Source organism: Ursus arctos, unplaced genomic scaffold (genome assembly GCF_023065955.2).
Source record: "Ursus arctos isolate Adak ecotype North America unplaced genomic scaffold, UrsArc2.0 scaffold_12, whole genome shotgun sequence".
NCBI lineage: Eukaryota > Metazoa > Chordata > Mammalia > Carnivora > Ursidae > Ursus > Ursus arctos.
Window position 1 is genome coordinate 30723089 of NW_026622786.1, and position 27120 is coordinate 30750208.

Consider the following 27120-nt stretch of genomic DNA (forward strand, 5'->3'; position numbering starts at 1 on the left):
GAGCACCCCGAGGACGCAGACCGGGAGCCAAGGAAGGGGAGCTCTGAGAGAGTTGACCTGTGGAGTTCCTGGCTGAGTCAGTGCGTGCTGTGTGCCGGGGTGGGGGTCCGGGAGTAGGGGGCGCTGGGGGTGGGAGGCGGGGTCCTGGAAGGGCGTGTGGAGAGAGTTTATCATGGGGACTCAGGTGAGTTTTCTTTTTCCCTTGAAAGTCTCTTCTGCCCAGTCTCTGTGAACTGGCTGTATGCCCCAGACCCAGGAACTCCGGGGCGCCCGCTCAGCAGAGCTCTTGTGGGATGGGTCACAGACATTTCAGGGTTTCCCATGTTCCCCAGCAAGAGTGAGAGTAAGGGCCACACAGTCCCCAACTTCAGTGGGGTGCCCCCTGTCCCCCGACACAGTGCAAGTAATGGATCTTGAGCAGTACTGCGAGTTCAGTAGGGCGTTCCCTGTTCCCTCAGGCACACGTGTGGCGGTAAGAAGCCCCAGAGCCGTTACCCGACTTCAGCATTGTGCGCCCTGTCCCCCGGGTTGGTGGCAATGGGCTGTGAAGATAATGACTACTAAAAGACAAGTCTGTGTTTCCCCTTCCCCCAGCAACCGCAGCAGGTGTACAGGCTTTAGGTTCGAAGTGCCGCCTTCTCCCCGGCTGACGGCACTTCTCTGCTCTGGCTCCACGAGACCCGAGGTTTTGAACGTCTGCGTCTGAGTCAGTGAGGCCGCTTGACACAGGACGCCGGCGTTCAGAGAGAGCGGCAGGTCCATTTGGCGAAATGTCATCTCCACGTCAGGACTGGAGGTAAAACCTCTCATTAAGCCACCATCTCCTGGGCTTTTCTCTTTGCTCTAGTTGAGTCATGAAGTAAAACTTAAGTAGTACTTGTCAGCGTTCTGGATTTGGTGAAAGAGGTACTTAGTTTCTGAGCAGGGAGAACTTTGCAGGGGATCCCATTTTCTCTGTTCATTTATTGCTTATGAATGTATTTTGAACAGCTGTTTCCTAGAAACACTCTTATTAGAAAGGGAAGGGGTGGTTTACTCTTACAATTGGGTCGAGGGAAAATTCAAAATTATTCAAAGCAGCCTTTTCCTGTTTAAAAGTTGAGCTTGACTATCTACCTTTACTGGATGTATCATCTCAATATTTTGAGGTGCCATATTCTCTCTGTCATTTCTTCAGTGGTGGAGTCAGAAGGAGAGTCTTTGGGAATTCCTTTGGATAGAGGCATGCTGGTGACTTCAAGGGGCTCAGCGTCAGGAGCCCTGGGCTGAGTTCTGGAACTGCTTGCCTGACACTGGGTGAGTCAGGTTATCCCACAGAGTTTCTGTTTCCTCCTTATGAGATTACTGGAAGGTGAAATAAGTCAAGCAGAGAAAGGCAATTATCATACGGTTTCACTCATTTATGGAACATAAGAAATAGCAGGGAGATCAGTAGGAGAAGGAAGGGAAGAATGAATGGGGGGTAAACAGAAGGGGGATTGAACCATGAAAGACTGTGGACTCTGGAGAACAAACTGAGGGCTTCAGAGGAGAGGGGGGTGGGGGATTGGGATAGGCCGGTGATGGGTATTAAGGAGGGCACGTATTGCATGGAGTCCTGGGTGTTATACACAAACAATGAATCATGGAACACTACATCAAAACTAAGGACATAGTGTATGGTGACTAACATAACATAATAAAAAATTAAAAAAAGAAAGAAATTGCTGGAAGATGATCTTTATGGAAAGGCTTCTTACACAGAAACTGTTCTGCCTAATGAAGAGCAACTAAAAACAAGGTGATTTGGGCTGTATTATTCTGTAAATAATAATTTTAAAACTCCCTGTTCTAGGGATATGGTATGTTATTGCACAAGGAGGCCTGAGAAGGCTGCAATGAAAGATTGAGATCTCAGAGCACGTTCACGTTCCATGGATACATCACTTAACAGTTTGCACAGGTAGGAAGGCAAGTGGAGAGAAATATGATAGAAGGGGAAAGAAGGTGTGAACCATTCATTAGGTAGCCTTCTCTCTTTCTCAGGAAAGCCTTGGGCCAGTGTAATTTTGGAAGAAGAGGGGGACTCCTGGAGCAGCAGACAGGGGAGTTCCAGGTCTGGGTAGAGGTGACAGGGGTCCCAGAGGAGATCTGAGTGCATTCTGCAGCAGGGTGTGGGCAGGGCGGGCTCCAGGGGTGTCTGTGAGTCTCCCATGTGACAGTTGTGACAGGTGAGGGCTGCAAGCAGGTTCCTGGCTGAGGACAGGTGAGGCACAGGTGGAGAGCTGGCCAAGCCCCTTCTTCAGGGCCACCGGCCTCACCAAACAGCAACAGCCTCATTGTCTGTCCCTGACACTCCGATTCAGACTGTCGGAGTTGCCAGGCTGAGACGTTTGGTGGTGCTTCTTTCCTTGCAAGCGTGTGAAGTTTCAAACCTGAGGTGATGGACATGACGGGTCCTTAGAACATCTGTTACTCTTTTATTTCCTGCTCTACTTTCGATCAGTGAAGTGAATCGGACCTGCTAGTGGAAGGGGCTATCTGTGCATTTTTATTTCGTGGTTTAATTAAACAATGGGAAAAGTCTTCTGAAATATTAAAGGAATCCTTTGTGAGTGTTCACGTTTTTCTCTTCTGCGAGCCACATTCCGATATTAGAAATTATTTGTTAAAGTAAAACAGCCTCAGAGCTGTCACAGGGTTTGGTGGCCTTTGTGAGAGGGAGAAAGGGAGAAGGAGTGTAGGTTCTTTAGGAGCTCGGGGAGTGGCACATTGTGCTCCCAAAGGAAATGGAGCCTCCTGTCAGCCTCCCCGGGGCGGGGGCGTGGATGGGCGTTGCTTACCCGGAGGCCCATCCTACACTCTGGAAGCTTGACCTGGTGAGTCACTTGCAACTTGAGCTGGGGAATTGATGAAGAAAACAGAATGAATGCTGGGGGTTGCCTGTATCCTTTGGACTCAGACAACTCTGTGTAGCAAAGGAACTCTTCACCCGTGAGGCGTGTCGGGATCCCTGAGGGTGTGGGGTTTGCTTCATGGGCTGAGGTTGTGTCTTCATCCTTATCTGGACCAGAGCCATGTTGTCTGGCTATGGAGATCCAGACCCTTAGGTGACCATGTCATCATCATCATTATCATTATTATTAATTATTATCATTATCATTATTTTAACAAAGCAATAGAGACATTGACTTTGAGATAAAAATATTGAACAACACAAGGTCAAATATATACGTGATAATTGAACTCGTGGTATCTCTCATTGGTGTGGGTCTTGCAGGGCTGCCCAAATGAGAAAGACCAAGGAATTCTATGTGGATAGAAGTGTGCTTTGCACAGGGAATGTTTTATTCCATCATTTGACATCTCTCTCTGAAGGGAAAATAGTGTGGTGTCTGGAGCTTGGTTTCTGATTGGAAGGCCTGGGAGGCCAGTGAATTGAAAGAGCAGTGTTCATGCTGACATGGTGCTCAGTGCCCAGTGAGCAAAGGTTGGAAGCTTGGACTCGGAAGCGTTGGTGTTCAGGGAGGATGTTGTCCGAGTTTGCAGCACATCGAGTCACTTGGCTGGTGTGCCTAATTGGGCCAGTTTCTGCCTTTCTAAGGGCAGCTTGAAAGTGGCTTGCAACCCTAGGGCATTTGCGGAGTGGTCTCTATGGGATCCCTGTGTGGGCCAGTGTAGACACAACCCAGGGAATTCCAGAGCTAATGATGGGCACGTTTGTGAGGCTGGAGTTTGCTTCTCTGTGAGAAGAATTGAGCTGGAGTGGAGAGAAATCTCTGGGTCTTAGGACTCGCTGAGTGGGTGCAAGCCTGGCAGGGTGGTTGGATCAGATGTCTGTTTCCTAGGACCTTGGCCAGAGGGAGATTTGGACCCTGGGAAGCATCTCTGCTCAGCTTTCTCGGATGAGCACCTCAGGCAAGGGGAGGAAGCGTTTGTGCTCACCTGTCATCAAGGAAGGTGTCTGGTTTCAGGTTTCGTGTGCAGGTGGATTCCTCATATGGCTCCCTTTCCTAATGGTGTTCAGGATGCAGGAGGTGGGTGGACCCCTTGTCCCGGGCATCCCGGCTGTGGAAGAGTCCTGGGGCACCTTTTCCCCTGGGGATTTGGAGCACGAAATTGGGGGGGGGGGTCGGTGGTGAAGCCATCAGTTTATGCCTCAGTTTCTTCCTTGCTGAGATGGACTGGAGATTCTAAGTGCTATGGAAATATAAAGCAGGAGACAGGGCTGGGGGTGCTGAAGAGGAGGTGGGGCTGGTGTTTGCTATTCACATAGGGGCCAGGTGGTACTTCACTAGGAGGGTGATACTTGAGTCAAGATCTAAAGAAGGTGAGTGATATCACATCAAGAGCGTTCTAAACAGAAGGGAAAGCATGTGCAAAGGCTGTGGGCAGGAGCATACCAGGTGTACGCAGGAGCAGCAAGAAGGCCCTATGGCCACAGGAGACGGCTTAGGACATGACCTCAGGGAGGTGACAGAGTGTGACAGAAAGCCATGGCAGGGCTGTGACCCCATGGGACCCTGTTTCACTGGGCCATCCTGGCTGCAGTGTTGAGAACAGATGACAGAGGGTTGAGGATGGGCAAGGGAGGTCAATGATGACACTTTTCCAGAAACTCAGGCAAGAGATGGGCTCCAGTGTGGACCAGACAGGTGGCCTTGGAAGGAGTGGTTAGTCCTATTCTGGGTACATCTTGAAGATGGAGCTCACAGGATTTGCTGACGGCTTAGATATCGGGGATGGGAGAAAGGAGAACTGGGGTAACTCCCAGCTGTCGTGGGTTGTCCTGAGCGGGGGGAAGGAGAAGGTTTCTGGGGGTAGGAGGTAGTCCGTGTTCCGCATGCTGAGGAAGGTGCCTTTCCCGGTGGATCTGCTGATGTTTGTGTCCGGGAGAACCTTTCACATCTACTCCCTCAGCAACATTCAAGTACAAGTATCCCCCACTTTTTGAAAGTTCATGGTAAGACACTTGGCGTTTTTGAAAGATCTCCGTTATTATCTGGTTCCTTTTTAGAATAACTCTCTAATGCAATCATCATGAAAATTTTGTTTTGAAACTTCATAGTAACATAGCAAAGGTGTAAGAGTGTTAGTACAGAAAGTGAGATTTTTTGTGATTTAGAGTACATGGAGTAACTACAGAAAAATAGTCTCACTATCCGGTTTTGGGTTGTCATTAACTATATCCTAAGAAAGTTTTAAATAAGTCTTAGTGTATGCAAGGAAATAACATATCTGGGCCCAATATTTTAGTCAAATGCAAGATTTAAAATGGTAAGTCCTGGTTTGCTTCTGGTATGGGCAAGTTGAGTATCTAACGAATTAATCCTCTCACAAATAACAGTGTAAAACTGGACAGGATACAGAAAAGCAAGACTACCTGAGGATTCTGGAGACTGAACAAAGGCAGAAAGATTTTGGAGGTAAAACTTGGACCATGTAACTAGAACAAATTTTTCATTCATTAACTCATTCATTTGTTTATTCCCTGATTTTTTGAGATACAATTGACATATAACATTGTATAAGTTTAAGTTGTAGGACATGTTGATTTGATACATTTATATATTGCAAAGTGATTACTACCATGGCATTAGCTAACACTCCAACCTGTCACATGACTACCATTTTTATGTGTGTGTGTGTGTGTGTGTGTGTGGTGAGAATATTTAAGATGTACTTTTTAAGCAACATTCAACTATACAATACAGTATTATTAGCTACAATTACCAGAATGTGCTAATCTTATAACCGGAATAAACGTTCTCCATATTTTTGATGCTTTATTCCAAGGCCCATGCGGTCACAGTGGAGGCAGGTGGTATAGAGGTGGCTAAAACTTCCTTAGAAAATCTGCCATCTCTCTGGCTAGAGAATTCAGGGCAGGGATCCTGAGGTAACTAGGGCAATAGTAGAGAAAGGAGGTGTCACAGCCACCAGAATACACTTCACAAACAAATTGCTACATCTTGCTTCTCCTACCATATCTACTGCCATCTTAAGGAGATTCTTATTAGATACAGAATTACAAGCTTCTAGTTCTTTTCTTTCAGCACCTGAAATATTTGATGATACTTATTTTTGGCCTCCATGAGAAATCTGTCATTCAAATTGTTTTCCATCTATTGATTATATAATGTTCCTTTCTGGCTGCCTTTAAGATTTTTTTTCTTTGTCTTTAGTTTTCGGAAGTTCAATCATGATGTGTTTTGGAGGGGATTTATCCTATTTGGGATTTTCTTGACTTCTGGAATATGTAGGTTTCTGTCTTTTGCTAAATTTGAGAATATTTCAGCCAGTATTTCTTTGATTACTTTTTCATCTATGCCTACTTTCACCTCTCTTTCTGGTATTCTGATGACGTAAATACAAGGTCTATTATAATTCCCCAGGCTCCTTAGGCTCTTTCTTCTTTCTTCCTTCCTTCCTTTCTTTCTTTCTTTCTTTCTTTCTTTCTTTCTTTCTTTCTTTCTTTCTTTTTTTAAGTGTATGTTCTCTCTGTTGTTCTGATTGCATAATTCTAGTATTCTATCTTCCAGGTCACAGATTCTTTCTCTTTTTCATTCATTTTGCTGTTTAGACCATCCATTGAGTTTTTTATTTAAGTTATTATATTTTTCAGCTCTAAAATTTCTCTGTTTCTTTTTAGTCTTATATTTCTTTGATGAGAATTTCCTTCCTTCCTTCCTTCCTCCCTCCCTTCCTTCCTTCCTTCCTTCCTTCCTTCCTTCCTTCCTTCCTTCTCCTTTTGTTCTATTTGGACCTTCAGTGGAATGAATGATGCCTGACCACTTTGGTGAGGGAGGCTCTTCTTTACTCAGACTACTGAATCAAATGCTAATCTCTTCCATAAACACTCTCACAGACACTAGAATGACTTTTACCAGTTATCTGAGCATCCCTTGGCCCAGTCAAGTCGACACATAAAATTAACCACCACAACAGATATATCAGAATGGAGATGACAGAAGAGTTAGTAAACTAGAAGATAAGTCAACTGAAATTATTAGATCTGAAGAAGAGAGAGAGGAAAAAAAAAAAGATTGAGAAAGACTGAACAGAATCTCAGGGACCTGTGGAACAAAAACAAAAGTTCTGATATACATTAATTGGAATTCAGAAGTAGAGGAGGTAAGTAATGGGGCAGAAAAATATATTTGAAGAAATAATAATAGAAGACTGCTCAAGTATGAAGAAAGACATGAATTTATAGATTCAAGGAGTTTGGTGAACCCTAAACAAGATAAGTTTGAAGAAATCTAAGTCTCAGGACATCATGGTCAAACTGCAAAAAACCAAAGATAAGGAAAAAATCTTAATGCCAGAAAAAAATGCCATGTTACAGACAAGAGAAAGATGATTCAAATGATTACAAACTTACCATCAGACACCATGGCGGCCATATTTAATGCAATAACATCTTCAAAGTGCTGAAAGAAAAATGTGCCGACCCAGAATTCTGTATCCATTGAAAATATTCTTGGGGCACCTGGGTGGCTCAGTCAGTTAAGCATCTACCTTTGGCTCAGGTCATGATCCCAGGGACCTGGGATCAAGTCTTGCATCAGGCTCCCTGCTCAGCAGAGAGCCTGCTTCTCCCTATCCCTCTGCTGCTCCCCCTGCTTGTGCTCTCTCTCTGTCAAATAAATAAATAAAATCTTTTTAAAAATTCTTGAAAAATAAAGGTAGAACAAAGCTATTTTCAGATACAGAAATCTAAGAGAACTTGTCCCCAACAGACCTGTAATGCAAGGAATGCTGAAAGAGTATCTGCAAGTTGAAAGAAAATGATACCAGAGGAAAATTTGGCTCTTTAGGAAGAAATGAGGAGAATAAGAAAAGCTCAATATACAGGTGAATGTACAAAACTATTTTTATGTTAATTTCTTTAAATTATATATGAATTTAGAGGCACCTGGGTGGCTCAGTTGGTTAAGCATTCAACTCTTGATTTTGGCTCAGGTCAAGATCTCAGGGTTGTGAGATCAAGCCCTGCATTGTTCCACACTGGGCATGGAGCCTGCCTAAGATTCTCTCCCTCCCTCTCCCTTTGCCTCATGCCCTGTTTGTCTGTACGTTCTCTCTCTCTTAAAAAAAAAAAAAAAGTCTATTAAAAATCATTTAAAAAAATAAACTATATGTGACTTTCAAAAGCAAAAATTAGGGGCACCTGTGTGGCTCAGTCAGTTAAGCATCTGACTCTTAAGTTTTGGCTCAGGTCATGATCTCGGGGTCATAAGATGGAGCCCCTCATGGGGCTCCACACTCAGGGCAGAGTCTGCTTGAGATTCTCTCTCCTTCCCTCCCCTCTGCCCCTCCCCCCACTTGCATGCTCACTCTCATAAATAAATAAATAAATAAATAAATAAATTTTTAAAAATAAAAAATAAAAGCAAAAATTAGATCGTTGTTTTGAGAGGTTTAAAATATATGCAGAAGTAATACGTAGAACAGAATCATAACATAAAGAATGGTAGGGATAGGAGTAAATGGACCTATATAGCTGCAGGGTGTTATGTTAACTCTAAGTGAACTGTGAAAAGTGTAATGTATATTGTAACAGCTAAAGCAACCACTAAAAAAATTAAGAGGTATAGTTAAAAAACCAAGAGACAAGTTAAAATGAACATCTCAAAAACATTAAAATAATCCATAAGAAGGCAGGAAAGGAAGCACAGAGAAACAAAAAATTGAGATGACAACAGACTATTAATAAAATAGTAGACATAAATCCAACTATAACAATAATTACATTAAATGTAAATTTACTAAACACTCCAATGAAGAAACAAAGATTGTCCAAATGGCTTAAACAGACTTAACCATCTGCTAACTATAAGAGATGCACTTTAAATATAAAGATGCACTGAAAATAATATATAGACAAGGTAAAATATAGATAAATACATTAATGGAATTAGAGAATCCAGAAATAGAACCACACACATATATGATCAACAATTTTCAGCAACATTGCCAAAGCAATTCAACGGGGAAAGGAAAATCAACAAACATTGCTGGAAAACCTGGATATCCATGGGAGAAAAAAAAAACAAAACATCAACTCATACCTCACACAATTCTCCATATTAAGTCAAATGTATCAGAGGCCTAAACCTAAAACTGTAAAACTATCTGACTTAGAGTGGGCAAAGATTTCTTAAAAAAGCATGAATCATAAAAGAAAAAAATTAATAAATTGAACTTTAGCAACATGAAATATTTTCTCTTTGAAAGACACTATTAAGAAAACAAAAAAGCAAGCCACAGAATGGGAGAAAATATTCTCTATCAGATATCTGACAAAGGGACTGACTGGTATTTAGAATAGATACAGACCTCCTCGACTCAATGATAAGATAAACACCTCAGTAACACCTCATGGAAGATATTTTGTGTACATGAAAAGACACTCAACCTTAGTAGTCACCAGGGAAATGCAAATTAAAACCATAGCAAGGTACCATTACACCCATTACAAGGGGTAAAATTAAAAAGACTAACAATAACAAGTGTTGGTGAAGATGTAAATGAACTGGAACTCTTATACACTACTGGTGGGAACATAAAATGATACAGCTACTTCAGAACACCATATGGAACTTTCTTAAAAAGTTCAACATAGCAGCATTGTCCACAATAGCTAAATCGTGGAAGGAGCCAAGATGCCCTGCAACAGATGACTGAATTAAGAAGATGTGGTCCATATATACAATGGAATATTACTCAGCCATCAAAAAGAATGATTTCTCAACATTTGCTGCAACATGGACAAGACTGGAGGAGATAATGCTAAGCGAAATAAGTCAAGCAGAGAAAGACAATTATCATATGGTTTCACTCATTTATGGAACATAAGAAGTAGGAAGTTTGGTAGGAGAAGAAAGGGATAAAGAAAGGGGGGGTAAACAGAAGGGGGAATGAACCATGAGAGACTATGGACTCTGGGAAACAAACTGAGGGCTTCAGAGGGGAGGGAGGTGAGGGAATGGGACAGGCTGGTGGTAGGTATTAAGGAGGGCATGTATTGTATGGCTCACCGGGTGTTATACGCAAGTAATGAATCATGGAACTTTACATCAAAAACTAGGGATGTACTGTATAGTGACTAACATAATAAAAAATATTTTAAAAAATTAAAGTTAAACGTAAATCTACATACAATCTATTAATTCTACTTTTACGTGTAACTCGAGAAATGAAAACACATGTCCACATAAAAACTTTTACATAACTGTTCATAGCAGCTTTATTCACAGTAATCTAAAAGTGGAATCAACCAAAATGTTCATCAGCTGGTGAATGGATCAGGAGATGTGGTACATCCATACATCGGAATGCTATTCAGCACATAAAAATAATGAACTACTCGTAAACAAAACAGTAAGGATGAATCTGAAAATCATTAGGCTGAGTAAAAGAAACCAGACATTAAAAAGTACATGATATATGATGCCATTTATCTAAAATATGAACTACTATAGAGTGATAAAAATCATATCAGTGATTGCCTGTGGCCAAAGGCGGAGGGAGAGATTGGCTATAATGGGGAGGAATCTTGGGGGTTTTGGAATGTTCTGTATTTTAATTAAGATGGTGATTTCACAGATGTATGCAACTGTTGTAACTCATTGAATTGTGTATTTTAAATGGATGTAGTTTACTATATATAAGTCATTTATCAACACATTTAATAAAAAATGGAAAGGCCTTTTCTCTATATCACTTTTCTACCCTAATTCTGTGGTCCTGGTTCTGCCCAATGAAACCATGCTTAGAAAATTGTGAACAAATTATTCCACTACAAGAGTCCCTCAAATACTTGAACAGAGCCTGTGTATTCCTAGGGAATATTCCATAGGGAAATATGAGTTCTCTGGGTCTGCCAGTGAACGACTACCATTTTGATCTTAAGCAAAGCAGTCATTGTAGATTTCTCAGTATAATGAGGGAGCTGGAATTATTTATTTGGCCTATGATTTTTATCCATTTTTAGCATCCAGAAATGAAAGCACAGGTAAAATTGAGAAACATTCTCAAGTAAGGGAAATATAAATCAACTGAGACATTCTGCTTAAAAATGACTGAGGCTTAAAAACTCTTTCGTGACTTGAAAAGAATAGTTTAGTTTTGTATCAGATTTGTGTTTGGAGGTTTGTACATTTTTCCATTTGCGTGTGGATCAATGACCCCTAACTTCTGATGTTAGAGATTTTCCAGTCATGTGCTTTAGATCATGCAAGTTTGTGACTTGCTATGTAATCTCTCTGAGTTGGAAAAATTCAAAACATATGGCAGCTCAGATGTTAGCTTGGGAGAAATTAAAAATTTAAAAATTTCAGAGCTGTTTAGAAGATGCATTGCTATAAACCTATATTTTATGTGATTTGTATATCTGAATATGTTGAGAAAGATGCCATTTGGGAATGAAGTCTGAGGAAAGATATATCTTCTTTATACTTCAAGTCTGCTCTAGTTTACAAAAGATGTTGCAAATAAAATGGGAATTTGTTCAAAGCCAGAGATTTTAAAAATACACATTTTCTAATTGCAACATTTATACAACAACAACAACAACGTCAAGAAAAATCAGCAATTGCTGTTCACAGGAAATAGTATGGTTTGTAGAAAGAGCCTGGGACCAGGTATAGGAAAATCCAGGCAAAATTACTTCAGCATGTTAGATATCAAATACTAATTTCTAAGATATTTCCTGATTTGGGGAAAATTTCACCTAAATTGTGTAAACAGTATTTTTATCTAGGAAAAAACAATTTTCTTTTTTTTTGGAAAAAAATAATTTCTAATTCTTCACTATTATAGGTCATGGACTACAAAATAACCTATTTAGTCGAAACTTCCCCAAATGACTTGTGATATGAAGCATCTTGCTGGAAAAAGAAATTTCCTACTGATTACTTGCCCATTCCTACACATGTGGATGGAATAGAAAGTGTGAACACAGGCTGTGGGGTTTGGCAGGAGTTCTTTTGTTAATTCTGTAATTTTTTCCCCCATTAGAGCATGTTTTAAGTGTTCTGTTAATCAGGAAATACATAAAATAGGTGAATAAAGTTCCTAATGTTCAATGAGAACTTAACAATTTGACAACTGTTTTATTCCACAGATATCTGAAAAATTTCTAACAGTATGATCAGCTCATTTCACTTTCATATTTATCACTCTTTTATCTTACTTTGTGTTTCCTAGGCTGAAGGTTTTAATTTCCTTCCTAGCCTCCAAGTATTTTCTTAAATCCACAGCCTTCACCTTTTGGGGTGTGTTCCTGGCCAGAATGGTTTCACTTGGACTTGTTTCAACCCACATGTCTCTATTGACTAGGGTAAGGATAATATTCCTTCCACTTAAATATATAATTTATTTTCCGTCTACTTGGTTCTCCTCCCCTCCCCATAACACACACATGCAATGCATCTATTCTCTTACCCATTCACTCAGGCATGCACACACACCATTTGTATTAATTCTCAGACTTTCCCTCCCATCAATTAAATGAATAGATGTTTGTAAACTGGAGTGCTATGTAAAGTTTGTTGTGACACTGGTGTTTTGACAGGTCACTAATCCGAATTAGATAAAGCAAGGTTACAATGTATGTGATTCTTCCCCCACCAAAGACAACAAAACACATTGCTCTGAAACTGTGTCCCCTCTTTGTTGGAATCCAGCCTCTCTGACAACCCCCCCACCCAACAGTCTCCAGATGACAATTGGAGGGCAGAGCTTTATAAACTCTCCTGGCTTTTGCAGTCAGTCTTATTAGCTCTCACAAATAGCATATACTTTTCTTAAGCCAGGCTCACTGTCTTGGCTGATTTCACAGTTTCTACTTTAGAGTTGCCCCTGTAGCTATGGTCACAGTTCTGCTGCTCATATCACTGCCTCTGCCTGGGCAATGTGTTGTTCTGAGGCCAGCAGATCTCTCCCAGGGCGGAACCTGTCACTCTGGAAAGCTTAGTGGGGGCCAGACCCTGAGCATTTCTTAGCTGCCTGTCCTCCACAGCCGAGTCCCTGCGGCTACTCTTGCTGCTGCTTGCTGAGTTTGTGGCTCCCTCCATGGGAAAGAGTCTTCCTTAGAGTGCCCAGCATTGGGGCTGAGGGGGGCCCTAACCTCAGCACTGAGCTACTTCTGTTCCTTGTGCACTTCAACATGCCTACTCTTCCTCCGGAAACCTACCGTGTGTTCCCAGAACTGGCAGGAGCCATTTACAGCCAGAATTTCTAGAGAATATCTTTAGATTTAGTTTCTTTCCTTCTCTGGTGTTTATTAATGGTGGTAGCTGTTGTGAGAAAATTGATTCGTCTATTTCTCTTTGCAGTGGCTTCAGATTCTGGGCAGACATGGATACAGCACTCTCCACTTTGTTCCAGGGATCATCCAAAATGTGAAAATATATGCTATTATGTGCACTGTGGTTTCTCAATGCTTCGACATATTTAAACATGAGATTAACCCGTGTTTCGATGCATCATAACTCGACATATGTCACAAATGAATAATTATGTGTAGCTGCTATAGCAACTCTTACCAATTTCCCCAGCACACGCCCTTCTTGGAAGGCATTCTAGGCAGATGCATTATTCCTGTTTCTTTATGGTGTTTCTTATTTCTTTAAATCCATCTATACCCTAATCTGTCCAGTATCTTAACTGATTACTTGCATCATTGCAAATCTCTTTATTAACTACAAAATCATATCACCTCTAGAAACTATCTTATTTCTAAACAACATATAAACAATATCAATTAATCTTTGATCACATTACTGCAAGATCCTGCCAATTATTATTATTTTTTTTGCCTTTAGATAAAAAGCAAAACAAAGAGGGGGGTCTGGCTGACTCAATCAGAAGAGTGCACAACTCTTGATCTTGGGGTTGTGAGTTTCAGCCCCACGTTGGGCATAGAGACTACTTCAAAACAAAAACTTAAAAAACAAAAACAAAGAATGCCTGTTTTTAAAATCTGTTTTATACTCTGATTCCTGACATTTAAATATCTTTAAAAATGTTACAATGGCTCTTAAAAATTCCTTCAAATAATCTTTTTGCAGGTATAATGTAGCCCATGTTTCATTAAGATAATGTAAGATTCTGGATGCCAGAAACTTGATTATAACAGTCAGGTAAAGTCTACCATATTTGGATACTAACCACTTGAAGGAATGTGTTAATTCCTATTTAACCGGGACTTCATAATGGCAGAAGATTAAACCTAGTACATACTGCAAGAAAAAGTATGTACAGTTTATTATACAAATTTAAATACAAGTACTCATAGAGACTATACACTGGTTACCATTTTCCACTTACTCCTCCTGAAGAAACTGGTATTAATTTTTAATTAGGAAATCATTCTATTCCAGTGTGGAATACTGCTCATTGTCCCAAAGTTTCTATGCTGGGATGTTCGCTTCTTACTTCAGGGATTATGTTACCATATTTCAGACACTACAATGCAATTACATGAGGAACAATTGTTGAATACTGAATCTTTATCAGCCGATTTCTATGGAAGGCTTCCATTCTTTGTAATAATACTCTCTGGCTGACCGTGTTAGTGCGATGCTTTGGTTCAGGGTCCAATTGGAGCACGCTGCTTGACAGTCCCATTTGAATCAACAGTCTTGGCTTTGGAGAACAGAAGATATTTTAAATTCATTTTAGCTGGACGAGTCAATTTCTGCCTGAAAAATCTGAAATATGGGTACTAGGGTCTTGTACATCATCATTAAACATACTCTTTAGCAGCTGGAACTCAAGGAATTACTTTCTTTTAAAAAATTTTTTAAAATTTTAAAAAAGATTTTATTTATTTACTTGAGAGAGAAAGAGATTGAGACAACTAGTGAGAGGAGGGGCAGAGGGAGAAGCAGACTCCCTGCAGAGCAGGGAGCCCAATACGGGACTCATACCAGGATCCCAGGACTGCTTAACCAACTGAGCCACCCAGGTGCCCAAGGAATTACTTTCTAATCAATTTATATTTACTATTTTCTTGGTTACACTGAGACTTAATAAATGTTTCCCTAAAGAACAATTATCCATTGATTTGGTCTTCATTCATTTATCCTTTTCCTACTTATGTACTTACTAAATGCATAGATAGCATTGGACTCTCCTCCACAGAATTTTGCATGACTTCCTAAAGTTTTCTTTCTTCCCAAGGATCTCAACATACTGGACTACGTTTGTTTCCTTTCTTTCCTTTCCCTTCCCTTCCCTACTCTTCTTTTCCCTTCCCTTCCCTTCTCTTCCCTTCCCTTCCCTTCTTTCCTTCTTTCCTTTTCTCAGACATTAATTCTACGATTTTCAGATTCTCCTAAATGATTTCTTTACCTCTTCTTTTCGAGGTCTGACAATACAACAACACATTTCTGGCTGTCAGAAAAATAGTCCTGAAACATTTCTTCGTTCCACCTGCTCTAGAGCCATGAACACTAACTTTTCAAAATCAACTCCTCTGGATCAGAGTTTAAACAGAGTGGAGGTTACAAAGTAGAAAAAAGTTTGGCTATGTTGAATTTTTGAGCCAGAACCCATGGCATCGGTTGCATTTCAGGAATATATTTTGTTCTTGTGTCATGAACACCTATTGTCTTTCAAGTTCTTCCAGTCTTTCTGGAAACTATGCCCCCCCCCCCAACTCTTTTATTTGAAATGACTCCCTCCAGTAACCCTAATCCAAAGGAATAAAACTTGTTGTTCCATTGGACCAAAATGGATCAAAGACCTAAACTTAAGAGCTAAAGCTATAAAACTCTTAGAAGAAAACATTGCAGAAAATCTTTATGGCATAGGATTTGGCAATGACTTCATGGGTATAACACCAGAAGCACAGACAGCAAAAGAAAAAAACCTGGTGTAGAATTTTTGTGCATCAAAGGATATTATTAAGAAAACAAAAAGACAACCTACTAAATGGGAGAAAGTATTTGCAAATCTTTTGTCTGATAAGGGACAAATATCCATAATACATTTTTAAAAATTCCTGCAGTTCAATAATAAAAAGATACGTAACAACAAAGTGGCACAGGACTTGAATAGATATTTCTCCAAAGAAGGTGTTCAAAATGGCCATTAAACACATTAAAAGATATCATTAATCTTTAGGTAAATGAAAACCAAAACCACAATGAGCTATTACTCCACATCCGATAGGATGGCTATAATTTTTTAAAAATGGGAGATAATGTGCTGGCAAGGATGTAGAGAAATTTGGGCCCTTTTGCATTATTAGTGGGAGTGCAAAATTATACAGCAGCTGTAAAAAACTGGTGGTTTTCAAAAGGTTTAACTTAGAATTACTGTATGACTCAGCAATTGCACTCCTAGGTATATACCTAAAGAACTGAAAGCCGGGATTCAAACAGGTATGTGTACCCCAATGTTTATTACACAATAGCCAAAATGTGGAAACAACACAAATGTCTATCCACAGAGGAATGGATGAACAAAAGGTACTACGTACACACAATGGAATATTCAACTTTAAAAAAGAATGAAATTCAGATATATGCTACAAACGATGAACTTTGAGGACATGCTGAATGAACTAAGCCAGAAAGGACAAATACTGTATGATTCCACAAACATGAGTTACCAGGAATAGGCAAATTCATAGAGAGGGCAAGTAGGGTAGAAGTTACCAGGCAGGGCACCTGGGTGGCTCAGTGGGTCAAGCGTCCAACTTTGGCTCAGGTCATGGTCTCAGGGTCGTGGGATCCAGTCCCACATGGGGGGAGGGGTTAAGGGCTTTATTTAATGAGAATAGGCCACAGTATACTGGGAGAGCAATACATTCAAAGCTAATTAGCAACTTCTGAAGGAAAAAGGTGAAGCGGGAAGAGAGAGGTCAGAGACCCCGCCGATCCATCGCTTGGAGCTCGCTTAGCCAGGCTGGGGGTCCTCGAAGGGGCCAGTGAATAGGTGCTCGGCTCCGAGAACTAGGAGTTCCGATGCCGGGTGAGGAGCGGGGCCGGGCCGGACGTCTCGTGGGGGGAAGTAGGGACCGGGGATCCCGCGAGGAGGTTGGGACAGGCGACCGTCCGGGAGGTGGTTGACCTTCGGCGCCGAGCGGCGGTCGAGGCGCGGTCGGGCGCGGTGAGTTGAGGCCAGCCCGCCCCGGGCGGGAGCCGCGCGGGTCCTCGCGGCGTTCCGTCAGAAGCCGGGCAAGGCCTGAGGCGCTCGGGCGGAGCGGCCGCTCGCGCGGGTGGGGCTGCCGGGAGGACGGCGCGCCCGCGGGCCTGACCGAGCCGGCTGACTCGGGTTTTGTGTTGGCGGCTCCCGACCCGCTGTGTTTATTTCTAGGTGTGTGGGGGCCCCCTGAGCGATTGCAGGTGGGCGTGCTTGTGTCCTGTAGCCACCTTGTTCCAGAGGTGGGAACGAGGTGTCGGGGGAGGAGCGACCGGCTCCAGCGCTCGACGCTTGGGCCACACGCGGGTCCTGAAGGCTTCTCCCTGGCGCCTGGGAGTGTGGGGTGGGTTTGCTTGGAATTAGGGTATTCCCCAGGAATCTGGAGGGTATTTTTGCCTCAGGCCCTGATTCGGTTCCCGGCTTGCCCCTTGGGAACCCCAGGGGAGGTGATGGAAATCGCCCCCTCCCCCCCCCGACTGTAGGGACCCGTCCGTGGCCGAGGCTCAGAGACTAGGGGTAATTTGTTTTCTTCTTTATTCTCTTACGTTGTCAAATTCCCTGCGGTCTTTGTGATGGTTCGTTATTGGGGTGAATGTTGGTCTCGGCTTCCACTCACTACCGATTTCTGGCAAAGCAATACTTTTATATCTGAGTTTCTGCACTTTTGAAATAAGTTTATTTTTGAGAGTACAAGTCGTAAGGAATGACTAATAGGTCAGAAAAAAATAATACAATAAGCATTATAGAAGATAAGAAAATGCTACATTGTCACTAAGATAATTAGATAAAGCTCAGGCCATCTCAACAGAGAAGAAAGTATGTCTGTTTTCTACGTAAATTCTGAGGTAGCAAAGCCATATAAAAGTGATCCAATAAGTTTTAATTTTGAAAACTTTTTTGTTGCTTAAAATTATATAGTTTTCCTAAGATGAGAAAGGGAACATTTTATTTGTTACTTTTTTAAAAAAGATTTATTTATTTTGAGAGAGAGCGCGTGCCTGTGAACGAGGGGAGTGGGGGAGGGGCAGAGGGAGAGAGAGACTCTCAAGCCCACTCCTCGCTGAGTGGGAGCACCACCCTCCATCTCACGACCCTGAGATCATGACTCCATATCAACAGTCAGAGGCTTAGCCTACTGAGCCACCCAGGTGCCCCTATTTGTTACTTTTTGGATAGTATAGCAACATGTTTAGCATTTTCATTTATACTTTATCAGGTAATTATTTTCAAATTCTGAAATTGTTTACTTAAAGATGTTAAAGACTCCTTTAGCATATTTCTGAATGACTCCCTTCTGTCACCCACCCTGTTATCTTAGGTTTCTATTGTTAATATAGTCAATTGTTGTAGACATTAAAAGAACCATGCTAATATGTTTCAATTTGACTCTTTGTTGGTGACTAAGTGATTAAAAAAAAAAGAGAGAGAGCAATTAAGTTAAACAGATGGGAGGAACACTCGACTAAAACAATGAAAAATCCTACAACGTTCTAGATAACTAAGAACAGTCCTAAGATCTACATAGATTTAGCCCTCTTACCAGTTGTCAAGGGGTGCATGTGGAAACATTCTTCCCTCCTCCACATACTCCCACGTGTATCTCATCCCCACATCAGGGAGGACTCAAAATTGAAGGGACATAATCTCACTTGATAGTATGGATTTCTCCACAAGATGGCACTCATACAGTTGTTTTGATTTTAGTTTCTATCCTTAGGAAAGATTTGCAATGTAGTAACTATCACAGAATAAATAGAAATGTGATTTATATTTTATGATTTGTGCATCTATTTCATGTTTTGTTGTATAGAATTTTCTGTCATGTTTCAGAATTTAGAAAAAAATGAGATGTAATGTTGATAAGCAGGGGAAAGGATGGCAATGTAAATGGAACGATGTATGTGTCTAGAAATGGTTCTTAAGTCTCCTGTCAAACTTGAGGATTTGTTCAGCCCTAGAATTTTATTATATTACCATATGGCAAATGCTGAATGTTTTTATCCTTTATATTTAGATACCATCTATGAATGTAAAAATTGTCTTTAAAAAGGAATGTATTTCTATATACATGTTATGTAATATGAATGTAAACATACATATGTTAAATTTGCAAATTTTTTTATTTTGGAAGGAAAAGTTCAAACATATATACAAAATTGACAGAATGTTATACTGAACTCCATGTACCTATTATATAGCTTTAGGAATTATCAACTCATTGCCAATCATTTTTCGTCAATACCCCTTTACCTCTCTCCATTTATTTTGAAGCAAACCTCTGTATATGTTTTTGGCATATTGTTAGAAACGCCTATATTCACGATAAAATGCGTTATCCCTAAATTAAAAATAATGGTATGAACAAAGTATTAAGAGCCCAAAAGGAGTGATTATTTTTGCCTTGGAGAACAGGACAAACTCAGAGAAGGCTTTGAAGAAGAAATGACATTTGACCTATACATGAAGGATGTGTAGGGATCTGCCAGGTAGAGAAGAAATGGGAGAAAACACATTCTAGGCGTTGGTGGAATATGAATAGAGGGGTACAGATGTGAATATGCATGAATTAGAGGAGAACAGAGAATAATGTATTTGAATATTGAGGCACTTAGGAGGAAGCTGCAGAAGATGCAGCTGGAAAGATAGTCCGTGGTTATTCTGGGAAATTAATGATTATAGTTTATGTATACAGAAATATTTTTCTACAGCTTATGAATAAAATATAAACTACTTTTTCTCTATTTTGGTAGATTTATGACACAATCCAGTCTTTAACAATGCTGAAATCAAATGATTCCTTGTTTTCTTTGGATACTTTGTTTTTTGAAAAACGGGATGAAGCTGAAAAGTAAGTCTGCCATAAAGAATGATAACATAGTATATTGTTTTAGAGATTTTCGATTTTTAAGGAGTTTTCATTTTCTCTCTAGAAATATACAGATAAAAATGAGGGATCGGGGCGCCTGGGTGGCACAGCGGTTAAGTGTCTGCCTTCGGCTCAGGGCGTGATCCCGGCGTGATGGGATCGAGCCCCACATCAGGCTCCTCTGCTATGAGCCTGCTTCTTCCTCTCCCACTCCCTCTGCTTGTGTTCCCTCTCTCGCTGGCTGTCTCTATCTCTGTCAAATAAATAAATAAAATCTTTAAAAAAAAAATGAGGGATCAACAAAATGATGTTTCAGGTATATATCTGGTAAACATGGGATTCAGATATAAGGGAGTAACTGAAGTTTAACATCTTAAATGTTGTGACTTAAAAAATAGAGTAGACTCTTGCCTATTTGGCTTTCATTTATTTGCATTAACGGTTTGTTCAAATTATTTTTGGCCAAGGTAAAGACTTGAAGTAATGGCCAAACAGTAGCCGCAGACAAGGAGTGATGGCACATTTTGGGAACAGAATGGGTAATGTGCCAAAGGCCAAGTGTGATGGGCAGATTCATTGTAGGCAGGAAGTAGGGGTGGAAATAAAGTTGTGGCACCAAAGAAAATAAGAACAGAGAATAGTCTGTTAAATACAGGTTTTTATGGATTTTCACATGTAAATTGTTCTCAATTCTAAGTTTTCTATGAATTCTATTGTATTATTTTTTTTGAAGTTTTTATTTTTAAGTAACCTCTATACCCAATGTGGGGTTCGAACTCACAAGTCCAGGATCAAGAGTTGCATGCTCCACTGACTGAGCTAGCAGGCGACACTGTATTATCCTTTTTAAAAAAAGGAAACATTGAGTAAAGTGTTTATTGTTTCATTAATATTTTCATTCATTCAAATATTAATTCAAATATTGATTGAATGCAGAAAGGGATATAAGAAGGATGAAACAGACTTTTACTTCAAAAGAACTTAAAATCTATTTGAGGAGATTAAGCACACATATGTAAAGGTCATTAATAAATAATGTAAGTATGTAATTCATCATCGAGACTTGGATACTTTGAGAGTGAAAGAGCGCATCCAATTTGTACAACATGTGTTAATCAAGACTGGCCTGGGCAAATGCAACATATGGTTGCCTTTCTAACATGACAGAGTCAAAAAAAGCTGTGAAGGAAATGATAAGCATGCATTCATGCAATGAAATTTCAGATTTGGAGGAGACCTGGTACAGACTAATCAGGTTAGGCTTTATGGTAGTGGGGAGAGACTTCAGGAGACTTTGAAGGATTTGATAGTTCTAATAAGCAGAGAGGAAGAGACCATTTGAAGGCAGAGTTTAACAAAAAGAAAAAGGAATGGAGGTGGGACAATTCGCCGTACTTTTAGGAGATAGTGTATAGAGACGTTTCCTGGAATAGAAGATTCATAAAGGAGAAACAGTGGGACATAAAGTTAGACAAGTAAACTGAGGATAGATTGTGGTGGATATTAAGTGCCAGAATAAGGATCTTGGACGTGACTTTGTATGTGTTAAAAGCCGTAGAACTGAATCAACAAACATTTATTGACTAATATGTTTAATTATGTAAAGCACTGTGCTAAGTATTATCAATGTGAATGGAACTAGAAACAAACGCTTATGTGTTTATGATCTGGAAATGGTATCAGACTGATCTATCCATCATCAATCTTTCTGTTATCTATATATTATATATATATCTTATCTACACACAGACACATAATACAAGAGGACTGTGATAAATATTATAGTTTCAAATAGTACTTAAGAAGAGGGAAGGATTTCGGGGTGCCTGGGTGGCACAGCGGTTGAGCATCTTCTTCGGCTCAGGGCGTGATCCTGGCGTTCTGGGATCGAGCCCCACATCAGGCTCTTCCGCTATGAGCCTGCTTCTTCCTCTCCCACTCCCCCTGCTTGTGTTCCCTCTCTTGCTGGCTGTCTCTATCTCTGTCAAATAAATAAATAAAATGTTTAAAAAAAAAACAGAGGGAAGGATTTAAGCTTGATTTTGAATGAACGTAAGCTCTAGTGCCTATAACAGTTCCTGGAAAATAGTTCTCAGTGAATAATTGTTGAATAGATTAATGAAGGAATGAAACAGTGGAACTTCTATAGGTAGATACAGGATAGGGTCATGTACAGTGGCAGTCAGAGTAAAGGAAATATTTTTGAACAAAGATGAGGAGAGACAGAATGTATTATCTATTTGGTATGCAAGTAGTTCACTTTGGCCTGGACTGTAAGGTAAGTAGTGTAGGAGAGTTAAAACTGTAAGGTAGCCTAAGGCCATTTGGACATTTGGCATTGTTTGGAATCCACTGAAGTATTTTAAATGGAATATAATTATGATGAAAACAATTCTAAATTAATGTGATAGGAGTGTGTAAAATATGTTAGAGAAAGCCAGAGGCAGTGAGGCCAGTTAAGACACTATTTTTCTTAACCAGACATAAATCGATTAGAACTTTGATTGCAATAGTGACAGTGGAAATACAAGGAGATGAATTCAGGACGCATTATAAAGAAGATGCTGTAAGACCTGGTATATGTCTGGATATAGTAGGTAAAAGACTATGCTATAATTTAAATTCTGGATGGATGAGAGAATGATGACACCTCTGGAAAATCGGGAAATTATAAGGGAGATTTGATTTTATGGGGATGCTGAATAGTAGAATTAGATATGTGCTTTTTGTATCTTTCTTAGATTTTCTGAAATAGTCTCTGTGTAGAAAGAAAAGAGTTAATATATCAGGCCTAAACTGCTGTCCTTGGAAAGACCCTGCTTGTAAGAAGGGCCCTTAGCTGGAGTGAGAACTTTAGGAAAGTTCCCACCATTGACTGATAGGAATGACCCACTGCCTAAACTGTTTATATAGATAATATGGTTTATGCTGAATATCTACTTTTCTTCTGGGAATCTAGAATTTAGGTATGTACTAGGCAGGGGATGCCCACATGATTAGTCCCCAGTAAAAATCCTGGGCATTGAGTCTCTAATGAGCTCCCTCATTGGCAACAATTCACACATGTTGTTAAAGCTTGTTGCTGAGGGAATTAAAAATGTCCTGTGTTACTGTACTGGGAGAGGATCTTTGGAAGCTTGTGCCTGGTTTCCCCTGGACTTCGCCTCATAGTCAGGAATAGGACTATATGTTGAGTCTTTTGAATCAGCCCAGGGAATCATCAGCTTTGGGGGTGATCTTGGGGACCCTCTGACAGTCCTAAATTTCAAATGCTTTGGCCTATTATCAGACAGTCTGTCAAACATTGTCAGATAATGTTTTGTAGATTTTTGATTTGGAAAATGTAGCTGTAGTAGCTATGTTTTATGTGCTACAGAAGGCAGTGAAGTAAAAGACTGGGTCTTTCGCTTTTGAGAATATAAAATCCTAAAGGAAGAGATTAAAAAACAAATCATAAAATCCTTGCCGCTTGACATAGACCGTATATGTGGCGTTCTTCTCAAGTTTATTTCCTGCCATCTAATACTTATCTTTTTGTTCTAATGAAAGGCAAATCAACTTTTATTGAAAAGGGAATATTAAAACATTGTATGTTAATAGGATCACAGCTGAAAGATAAGGAGGAGTAGTTCATAATGCCAACAGGGTGGCAAAATTCTCAACTACTGTAAGTTTACAAAGTGATTGTCAGTTTACAAAGTGATTGTCAGTTTCAACCGTTTCTTGGATTTTCTGTGGTTTGTAGGTGGTTCTGAATCAAGAGTATTTGTGTTAGGACATTAATTTGTAATAATGTTTTAGGAATACTCTAGAATACCAGTAGTGGTGTCATTTACACACTGATGACCCATGATTAGTTGTGAGGTGTGTCATAAGTAATTTGTTACTTGTGATAGTAAAGATGCTAACGTTTCAGAATGAATTACTACTTTCTTTTTTATATTGGAGCAGATTTAAGGTTCTTGTCACAAGCATTTGAATTGGAGAAAAAGAGACAGAGTTATAGCCATTATTTACGTAGAATATCTCACATAGCAGTGTCATTAATCCTATGACACACAAGGGAAAAAAGATTGAGAACACTGTTGTGTATAGAGATACATCAAAGTCACCATAGAAAATTAATTTATAGGATGTTTAAGAGTCTGTAATTGAGTAATGTTTAATTAATGAATAGTTCTGATGTAACTTTCTTAACATATATGTTCACACTTTTATATTTTATATAGCTATCCAGACAATGAAAAATCACTGGATTGGTTTCTCCCACCTGCTCCGTTGATTTCAGAAATTCCAGATACTCAGGCATTAGAGGAGGAAATAAAAAGTCATAAACTGTTAGGTAAACTATCACATATTTGCTATGAAGTTAAACCTGTGCAGCTCATGTCAATGTAAAAAATCTAGTAACACATTGAAGTATTAATTCCTTTATTTTAATGGAATAAAATGATAGACTTATTATATTCAAAATAGTGCTCACCAAATCTTAAAATCGAAAACATTTTTCCTCTCCATACATACATATACGTACATATGCATACTATAAACTATCACAAACACGTTCTATTGTTGTATGAATTTGTTTCCTCTTATTATTAAAATTGTCATTGCCATTTAGTTTTTGTCTTGCCTTTTACTAAGGTAGGATCCTCTGGCTTAGGAAACCACATTCCTGAAAAAAACAAGATGCAGAACATTATAATATAGTTTGGTACCATTTTTATAAAGTTAAAGACAAGCACATTGAAACAATATATGTGATCTTATGTGATATTGTTGATAAAATTTTGATTTTTAAATTTAGTGGTAGTTCATGTATGTTATCTTATTAAACTTTGTAATTTGTATATATTTTATACATGAAAATATACATTATTTATATTCTCGTATGTACCAAATAATATATAGAATACACAAGCTTATGTATACTATATATATACATAGATGGTAAAGCAAATTTAAGCCCTAACAAGTCCTCCAGATTTCTTCCAACCTCTCAAAGATGCTTGTAAAGTCTCTGCAAAGAAACCTTTAAAATTTTGTCACCCTGATGAAAGCATTACTTTATTTTGATTTTAGAAGCAATATTACAAAGTTAAAAACATTGTATCATGTATTTTAATACTGAATCAAATTCAGTAACATTTTATATGATTGGTCATTGTATTTCTGTGTGTAAATTGGTTATATAAATTTTCAAATCCTCCTAATTGTATAATTATATCATTTTTATAGATAAAATACTTAAGAGGTATAATTATGGTGATTTTTGTGGGTCAGAAATTAAACCTATTTTATAATGTAGGTTTTATATAAATTTCAAATCTCAATAATTCTTAATTAATTTGAGTGCCCTTCAGTGATGTAATGTACGATAGCAGTACCAATCACCTATAGTTCAAACCATATATGGTATTACAGATTATCTTATTACTGTATGAATAACTTTCATGTTTACCTAGTAAACTGTTTTGAAAATTTTTATTACATTTTTTTATGGTCATTTTGAAAATTTATTTTCATGGAGAACATATATTAATTAATATATTCCATTTTTGTAGGTCAGGAAGAGAGGCCAAAAATATTACCATCAGATTTAAAGATAACTAATGAAAACACAAATTATATTTCACCAACACAAAAATTCCAGTTTGCCTTTTCCTCAAATGAATATGAAGCAGGTGATCTTAATTTAGGAGTAGCAGGTAACAACGACTTATCACATGTTCCTGGCAAGCTGACATATGGTTCTTCTCAGAAATACAAAAATCAGATTGGCACTGAGATAGCGCCTGAGAAAAGTGTTCCAGATAATACAAAATTAGTTAATTTTGCAGAAGACAAAGGAGAGAGCACACCAGCCTTCCGGAAAAGGTAATTAATTAAATGAAATACAGAATATTTAATGATAAAGTTGAGTATTTATGGTATGTCCAAATGTATGAAGTATGATAGAATCTAAATGAGAAAAACATCAACAACAAATAGGGTTTGCTATATACCAGATGCTCTATTAAGTCTGGGATTCTAGTCATAGGTTCTTGCCTTCAGAGAGCTATAGCTTAATGGGGGAAAGACAAATAACTAAAATAATTGATTAAATACTTTATGGGGCTCCTGGGTGGCTCAGTCGTTAAGCTTCTGCCTTCGGCTCAGGGTGTGATTCCAGAGTCCTGGGATCGAGCCCCGCATCTGGCTCCCTGCTCTGCTGGGAGCCTGCTTCTTCCTCTCCCACTCCCCCTGCTTGTGTTTCCTCTCTTGCTGGTTGTCTCTCTGTCAAGTAAATAAATAAAGTCTTTAAAAAAAAAAACACTTTATAGTACAACAATTATTTTGATGAAGTATACAGTTAGAGCGAAGGTCTCAAACTTTTTATTGTCAGGATCCTTTACACTTAAAAATTATTGAGGATTCCCAATAGTTTTTGTGTATGTGGGTTATGCCTATCAATATTTAACCATATTAGAAATCAAAACTGAAAAAATTTAAAATGCAAACAATGCTTTAGTGTAATATTATGAAAATTGTTTTGATCCCATGAACTCTCTGAAAGTCTCAACCATCCTTTGAGAATTGCTGTGACAGCATATCACATGGGGACCTAATCTGTTCTGGAGCATTAAGGAAGGCTTTCCTGAAGAAGTGGTACTTAAACTTAACCTTGGGGCACCTGGGTGGCTCAATCGGTTAATTGTCTCCCTTCTGCTCAGGTCATGATCCCAGAGTCTCAGGATCGAGTCCTGCATCAGGCTCCCTGCTCAGCGGGGAGTCGGCTTCTCCCTCTGACCCTCTGCCCTCTCGTGCTTTCTCTCTCTCACTCTCTCTCTCTCAAATAAATAAATAAAATCTTTTTTAAAAAGACAAAAAACTTAACCTTAAGGAGGAATAGAATTAAACTAAGGGCAAATAAAGGAGAATGCTCCAGGTGGAAGGAATGGTATGTGCAAAAGACCTAAAGCAGCACAGAGCTTGGCTTATTCTTAGAAAATTTCCTTTTGTGTAAAATCAGAGAGAATGCAGAGAGGTAAGGTTTGGAGAGGTCAAGTCATTCAGAAACATGTAGGCCATGATAAACTTTGTGCTTTTTCTTAAGGCACTGTTTCTTAAACTGT

At 39.4% G+C, this 27120-nt stretch overlaps 1 protein-coding gene and 1 long non-coding RNA gene across 4 annotated transcripts in view; both read left to right on the top strand.

Moving 5' to 3' along the window:
- The first annotated feature begins 159 nt into the window (after positions 1 to 159).
- On the top strand, positions 160 to 13614 carry LOC130543399 (uncharacterized). Of its 2 annotated transcripts, none has more exons than XR_008958713.1 (7): positions 160 to 796; positions 1178 to 1296; positions 1835 to 1942; positions 5327 to 5405; positions 7722 to 7836; positions 12193 to 12325; positions 13323 to 13614. It is a non-coding gene; the product is annotated as an uncharacterized LOC130543399 (long non-coding RNA). The 2 variants fall into 2 exon arrangements; XR_008958714.1 differs by having other exon boundaries at positions 12246 to 12325.
- Positions 13615 to 17028: 3414 nt separating this feature from the next.
- The window catches only part of HFM1 (helicase for meiosis 1), a 101967-nt gene continuing 91875 nt past the window's right edge, over positions 17029 to 27120 (top strand). For both annotated transcript variants that reach the window (XM_057310475.1, XM_057310476.1), the window contains exons 1-4: positions 17029 to 17106; positions 19890 to 19987; positions 24235 to 24347; positions 25570 to 25882. In XM_057310475.1, the coding sequence (XP_057166458.1) occupies positions 19917 to 19987; positions 24235 to 24347; positions 25570 to 25882 (497 nt within the window). In that variant the 5' untranslated portion in view covers positions 17029 to 17106; positions 19890 to 19916. The remainder of the gene's footprint in view (positions 17107 to 19889; positions 19988 to 24234; positions 24348 to 25569; positions 25883 to 27120) is intronic.